The sequence below is a fragment of the Echinops telfairi genome, unplaced genomic scaffold (assembly GCF_000313985.2).
Source record: "Echinops telfairi isolate 266 unplaced genomic scaffold, ASM31398v2 ScPeMD7_18;HRSCAF=68, whole genome shotgun sequence".
Taxonomy (NCBI): Eukaryota; Metazoa; Chordata; class Mammalia; order Afrosoricida; family Tenrecidae; genus Echinops; species Echinops telfairi.
This window is the reverse complement of record NW_022103915.1, coordinates 97,957,290-97,965,105: the sequence shown is the minus strand read 5'-3', so window position 1 is coordinate 97,965,105 and position 7,816 is coordinate 97,957,290. Positions and strand designations below refer to the sequence as shown.

At 34.4% G+C, this 7,816-nt stretch overlaps 1 protein-coding gene across 1 annotated transcript in view; it reads right to left on the bottom strand.

Annotated features, from left to right (window-relative positions):
- The window catches only part of KNL1 (kinetochore scaffold 1), a 63,070-nt gene that overhangs the window by 21,721 nt on the left and 33,533 nt on the right, over positions 1–7,816 (bottom strand). Inside the window, exons 11-14 of the mRNA XM_013007259.2 lie at positions 6,935–7,050; positions 5,384–5,474; positions 3,815–3,931; positions 2,873–2,960 (exon numbers count right to left, since the gene is read on the bottom strand). Of these exons, the coding sequence (XP_012862713.2) occupies positions 2,873–2,960; positions 3,815–3,931; positions 5,384–5,474; positions 6,935–7,050 (412 nt within the window). The remainder of the gene's footprint in view (positions 1–2,872; positions 2,961–3,814; positions 3,932–5,383; positions 5,475–6,934; positions 7,051–7,816) is intronic.

The window sequence follows — 7,816 nt, the reverse complement described above, 5'->3', positions numbered from 1 at the left end:
GTATGTATGGATTATGATAAGAGTTGTATGACCCCCCAATAAAAAGATTTTTTTTAAAGTGGATGAAGGGAGACAATAGACTGTGTGAGATATAAAAATGTTCAACTGTAATTTATCAAGTGGTCATGAGGATGGAGGATGGAGGGGAAAAATGTACTGATACCAGGGGCTGAAGTAGAAAGTAAATGTTTTGAAAATGATGATGGCAACAAATGTACAAATGTGCTCAATACAATTGATGTATGGATTGATATAAGAGCTGTAAGAGCCCCAATAAAAGGATTTACAAAACAAACAAACGAAAAAACCTTTTTATTGTGAATTTGGTCAGGGTTTACATAGCTGACCTTTTTTTTTCTGATCATCATTTCTGCACTAAACTTCCCCAATGGCTTGACCCAATATGTCTCCCTTACTTTTCCCTATCTCTGTCTTGTAAGATATATCTTCCCTTTTATCCACGTTAATACCCGTCTACCCACCAGCTTATTATTTCCATTTCTCTCCCTTCCCCTTTTACTCCTATGAATGCTTAAAAATAGCAATGGTCTCATACAATATTTGTGCTTTTATGATTAGTGTCACTCAAGGCTTTAAAGTTGGTTTTTGTTTTTTTTAAGGCTTTAAATTTTTACAGAAGCAGATTGCTACATGTTTCTCCATGGAATAGCTGATGGGTTTGAACCACCAGCTTTCTGATTAATCACTGAGCCACCATGACACTTTAGGTATGATAAGAAATACTAATAAAATGAGCTACTTGCTCTATTAATAAATAGAGACTACTTGCTCTTGGCGGAACACAGAAGGAGAATCTTTTAGTAATGACAAAGTGGGAAATCTGCACAGGAATAACAAGATTTGATTGGAATAAAGAGGGTGGAGGGTAAAAGGCTAGTGGTAAGTCATGCAAAAAAGGGAAATTTGAGTATGATAGGAAGTGCTAGCTCAGGAGTTTGGAGTTGATTAATGGAGAGACATAAAAGTGTACCTCTCCAGGGGCTTAAAATGAAAACGGTCCTCCATAATAACTAAGCTGGCAGCAATGTGTATGACAGACGTGAAGGAGATAGAATGAAAGTAAAATGTTGAAAGATTAGTTAAAGTACTTAAAATAGCACATTTCAGAATTAATGAGCACCTTAATGGGAATGAGAAAGAACATAAGAAATGCTGAAGAAGCAGATATGGTAAGGCTTGGTAAGAGATGGTCCGCGATAATGAAAGTTTTGAGTCTTTCACAATATATAATAATGGTGATTCCACTAATAGGAGAAATATTCCACTAATAGGAGAAATATAATAATGAAAATGAGCTTTTGGATTTTATTTTAGAGATGGAAGGATATAATTCAGTTTTATTAACACTGATTTAAGCTGATTAAAGTTATTTATGTTGTGAGGTTCAGCAGACAGCTATAACTCTAAGTCAGGAACTCAAAGGACAGAGGCCTAATCCTAAGTAACTGTGAACTGCCTATGTGCAATATTTGTGGTTTATATATCTGTATCTTTTTTCTAATGTGGAGCATAAGTACTATAAGGCGTGCAGTACATGCTTAGTAAATGTTTAATTAATTTAACTGAATCTGGTAATCCTTCACATACATATGATTGCTAAGGCAGATAAATGCATTGGGGAGAAAATGGAGAAAAAGCGAAGAGTTGATGATAAAATCGTAATGCTCACACTAGACGTCAGCTACAGATAGAAGAGGCCAACTGAGGAGAAAAAGGAAGCTGGGAGAAAAGAATAGGGTCAGGGCACACTGTTGACAAAGAGGGTGAGGAATAGGAAGCGTCTTCAAGGAAAGAACAATCATCAACGTAAAGTGTTCAAAAAAGGTCGAGATAGCTAAAGACTAAACCTGATAATTCTGTGGGATTTTGTGGTCTTTCAGGAGTTTTAGGAGAGCAATACTGACAAGCCAGGATTATGAGAGTACAGATTGAAAGGACAGCCAATTTTTAGGAAGCATAAATTCATCTATTGAAAACACAAGATTATGGTTTAAGTTCTGTGGTTCAGTGAATTACCTGATAAGGCTCTTTTAATTATAATTTTGGTAGCCCCCACCAAATAATTAGATGGAACCATACAAATAGGGTGTATGTCATTCTAATGTGGGGATTGGTCAGTTGTGCCATCGTGTTGGGTTTAAATGAACCATCCCAATAGCAGGAACTGGGATCTCCACACCAGAGAGAAAGAAGAGCCAAAACTGGAGTGCATCCTATGGTTCCTGACACCCTGTGCACTGAACCTTCTTGACACAGGAGACAGAGTTGTGACATCACAGAAATAACACAGAAGCTGCAGCAGCATCAAGAAAAAGTGATGCTTAAGAAAACGCAGCTTAAGATAAAGTAAATAAAAACAATTTATAAATTATCAAGGGTTCCTAAGGGAGGGAGGGAGGGAAAAATGAGGAACTGATACAACGGGCTCAAGTAGAAAGCAAATGTTTTGAGAATGATGATGGCAAAAAATGTACAAATGTGCTTGACACAATGGACAGATGGATGGATTGTGATAAGAGCTTTATGAGCCCCCAATAAAATGATTAAAAAGAAAAAGAAAAAGTGAAGGGCGGCTTCCAGGCCTACCAGGCAGGAAAGTTCAGTGCCCTCACCTCAGGTAGGAGGTTCCCTTAGTGTGGGTCTAAAAGTACTTTCTAAAGAGACTTACTATCTTGGACAATTCTTGTTGATTGTACTAAGGATTATCATAGTTAAGGAGTTAAATTTGCTGTACTTTAATACATCAAATTGTTAATATAAAACTTTAGCATAAAGGTATCAGAAATCGCTACTTTTGGAAATAGCTTATAAAATTAAATTTTTTTTTAGAAAACTATTCACCATACATTACCTATTTCTACCTTAGTGAGACAGTTATCGATCTCTTTAAGTATGATGTTCATCTCATGCATCTTTATCTGGAGTTTCTCCCTTTCACTCTAAACAAAAAATATAGATTGTCAAATTAAACCTCTGTAAAAACAAAACAAAGTGTTCAAGTTGCTGATAAAACTTTGTGTAAACATATGAAAAGGTAAATCTTAAGATGAAGGTCAAAGTTTCAACTCTGGCCTTTATAAAAATTAAGAATATATAATAAATTAATATCAATTTCTTTTTATACTTTCCTTTAGTCTACCATTTTCATGTGTGTTCCATGGAATATTGATTCCACAGGATATTAATAAATGTTACTTAAAAATAAAGTCCTATGGCCAAATAAATGTTAGAAACACTGGTCAGACAAAATTATACCATTTTTTCCCTTAGTTTTTATTTAGTTATTAATATATTTTTATTTTAGGCTTTAAGATGTTATTATATTTCTCAAAAAGGGACTACTGAAAATAGACATTTCCCAGACTTTTTTACCAGTAGAAATATTATGCAGAATTTGTATTAAAAGCAGTTTTTTCAGAATGCAACTATAAATACAGACACACATAGCTGGATATGGACTAGATGGATGATAATATTACATTATTGTCCTTAGTAATAGAAGACCAGGAATCCTAGTGTTTCCTCTCAACCTGTACAGTGTATAACATAAAACACAGACAGGGGAAAAGAAAAGGAAAAAAAATACAGACAGGGGTACTACCCGTATATTCTAGTATCATTTGAGATGTCAGAATTTGCCTTTTGATAAACTGAACCCCGTCTCTTAGAAACAATTACAAGTTTTTGTCTAAGCCTCATTCACATACCTTCAAATGAACATTCATCATATTCTACAACCAGTATGAAGTCGTTTTAATAGCTCTTTTCTATAGTGTAAACTGTCTCAAATTACCTGCGCTGATTGTACCAGTTTACTGTAGAGCGCCACTTTTCCTTGGTGAGTGAAGACTTTAGTTATCTTGGTAAAACGTGATTTTATTTTGTTCAAGTAAATTCCAAACGCCTTAAGCTGTAAGGTAGAGTCAAGGGGTACATTGTAAAAAGCAAATCAAAAAGTGGTAAATTGTCTAGGAAGGCTGCCACATTCTAGGCTTTGTCCATACTAAACTGATTCCTAAGCAGGTTATCTCTCACATGCATTTAATTCCATGTAATTGTTTAAAAGGAACCATTTCAGTCTTGATCTCTGCCTTTACATTACAAAATGACAGAAAAAGGAAAGACTTTGGGCTAATCAAACCCTTTAAAAATATTAGGGCACATATATAATGAATTTTATATTAGTTAGCCAATCAAAGTGCTTACTCTCATCATCAAAATCAAAGAGAAAGGCAAACAGATAAGAACTCTAAATAAGCTTCAAATATATTTCCTATGTTAAATTGATCATCTCAGGTTGATTACATATTAACACTTTATTCTCTGCCATTAGTTGATTTCATCTCATAATGACCCTGTAGTGTGTCGTAGAACTGCCCCATAGGCTTTCCAAGGCTGGGAATCTTTACGGAAGCAGACTGCCGGACTGCCACACCTTTCTCCTGCAGAGCAGCTAGTAGGTTTGACCCATAAGTCGTTCAGGTAGTATCCAAGTGTCGTAACTGCTGTGCAAACAGTGCTCCTTGTTAATAATTACTTATCTCTAATTCAGTAATACTTTATCGTCATAAGGTCTTGTGTGGTATAAATGGTTAACATGATGTACTGCAAACTGTACCTAAGTGCCACTCAGAAGAAAGGCTTACCGATCTACTTCTGCTGAAAAATCAGTCATAGAAAACTGTTCTACTCGATGGAAAACTGTTCTACTGTGAATAATTTGAGTCACCGTGAGTTAGCATTGACTTATGGGCAATAAATTCTTACCATATTACCCCTGAGAAACAAGTTAAAGAATTCACCATCAATTATCATGTAGTAATCACGATTCCAAAGATCCCTGGTGGCACTACCAGTAAGTGTTGGACTGTTCAAACTCACCCACTGCTGTGCAGGAGAAAATAAGGAAACTCTATAGAGCAGTGGTTCTCAACCTTCCTAATGCAGTGACCCTTTAAGACAGTTCTTCATTTGTGGTGACCCTCAACCATAAAATTATTTTTGTTGCTACTTCATAACTGTAATTTTGCTACTGTTATGAATCATAATGCAAATTCTAATATGCAGGATATATTTTCATTGTTACAAATTGAACATCACTAAAGAATAGTGATTAATTACAAAACAATATGTAATAATATATTGTAAAATATTTATTTATTTTCCGGTGATCTTAGGCAACCCCTGTGAAAGGGTCATTCGACCCCCAAAGGGGTCGCGACCCGCAGGTTGAGAACTGCTGCTATGGAGGGTTGCTATGAATTAGAAATTGACTCAATGACAATGAGTAGTTACTATTTCACCACAAACATTGTTCAAAATGCCTGTACTGATTCCCATTCAGAAAAAAAGACAAAAGTACCTCCTCATCTGAATAATGTCTCATTTTCCCCCACAAGTTCTTATTTACATCACTCAGCAGTTTATCTTGGTTCAGTGCAGAGAGTTTTAATCTAAAATACAGAAAAGTTAATTAGCATAGGTTCAGAAGCTAGTTTGAAGGAAACACTTCAGATCTACAGGCATATTTACTTTAATACTTTCTTTTTCTTTCCTATCTAAAAAGGGAAATTCACTGAAGAACAGTAGCCAGCCTGATTGTTTCAACCCTTGTAATATAATTTAAAAGATGCCACAAATCAAAAGCACTTTAATCATAAAGATAATGCTCAGATCTTGTATCAACTTTTTCCTGAAGAATAAAGTATTCTAACATATTGCCTATGAAGAATTCTGGTGTCTGTCAATTTATAACAGTTGTGACTTGTAGCTATTGTTATAAGTAAAAATTAACAATCCAGTCCAAAGTACACTACTCTGTATACATTTCCTTTAGAGAACAGGAGTTACAAAACTAGAAAAGTTATTATAATCACAAATTTTAATAAATTAAGGAAGTAAATTTGCCAGTGCTAGGAGAATGTATTATATGCCGACATGTTTGTGCAAAATTAAACAGCAGAACACATCTAAAATCTATTGCTTATTATATATAAGATCCCATCCCACTCTAAGTAAAACAATTTCAGATACTTTCTCAAAACAAATCTGGAGAGATATCAAACTCTTTCAAAACTGAGGACACAACCCTTACATTCTTGTACAATAATAAACTCTAGTACTGTGTCCTATGCCTGGTACATAAGTGCTTAATAAATGTTTGCTGACTCAACAAATCAGAATCAGGTCAATGTGAAGTATTTACACAGATTCTAGAGTTTCTAGTTTTTTTGTTTTTCAGTTTTTAAGTTTCTAGTTTTAAAACTACATAATTCCTAAAGTTTTTTTCTCTTCTGTTTGTTAGAGTAGTTCAAATTTAGTTGCATTGTCCCAGGCAAGTATGATATAAATACAATCTAGGACTGTAAATCTACATATACCTAATTTGTTAATCAATATATAGCATTTACATATACCAAAGCCCTAAATTATATTTTAAGAAGAAACATATTTTTATATAAGGGAATTAAGGACAAATGTGATAAAATTACAAACCCCAAAGCAATCTTGATTTCGGGCACTATATATAAATCACTAAATGATATTATTTCTTTTTTAAAGCTATTTTCTCTCAATCAGTTCATATCATAATCTAGTAATCACAATTTTTGAGAACCTACTTTTTGCTAATAATATGAAAACATTCCATGTTAACTATTTCTATTGCTTATTTTTGCCAGCTGAGTAGGTATGGATAAGAAAATGAAGGTTAAATGACTTACCCAAAATTACACAGCTAGTGTTGTAGACTTGAGCTTCAAGCTGAAATGTTTTTCCCCATATCACACTGCTAATTAACACCAACAACTTTTTCCTATAGCACTGTACGTAACTCTAATTAAAATCGTAACACATAGACACATTCACCCATCCAACAAAGAAATACGAAAGAAAAACATTAAATCTTTCATACTCTTCAATTTTTTGGTGGAGAGCCTCACAGTCTTCTTTATAAATCTGTATTTTGGGTCGGTAAACATACTGTGTTAACATCAGGTCTTCTGGAGTAGGTGGGGTGTTTATAGTAAACTGAAATAAATAAAATAAACAAATCCCTCAAAATGTATATGCTGAAGACAAAGTTATATTTAAGAACTAATGCAAATTTCAGAGTGCTTATACTGAAAAGATCAACAAAGAAAGCTGAATATTCACATAACTGGTAAAATGTAAGCTGGCAACTAACTTCAAGTTCATATTTCAAAGTTCAATTCCCTAGATATTTAGGAGAGCTAGACTTCCACTGACATAGGAAGTAATTTGAAAATGGTTATGCATTATTTTAAGAAAATCAATACTTAAAAATTCAGACTTCCTAGGAAACCCTTCATGGGGCAGTGGGGCGGTGGGATAGGGTGGGTTTGCTGGGAAGCGCTAGTTTCTGGGTTATCTCTAGTTTGATCCTTACTACTACTTTTTTTTTTTTTTTTTAGTTTAAGTTTTTGATCCTTACTTCTAAAGCAGGCTGAATTGAAACTGTTCCCCCACCCCCACCCCCACCCCGGCCCCAATATGCCCTTCATTTGTAAAATAAAGCAATGGAACGCTGGTTACTCTGAATATATTTTATTACTTTAATCGTATGGCTTTTTATGTTCTGGATGCAAGACTAGAAAAATAAAGTCCTTATTTCACATTACTTTAAAAACACAAGCTAAAGTAAACCATACAATTATCCATCATTCATAATCAGTGTGGCACCTGAGCTCTGGTCTCTTCATCTAGAAAACAGGAGTAATACCAAATAGCCTGCTAGAAGTTTTTAAAAAGGAACTCAGGGCCTACTAAAGCAGTC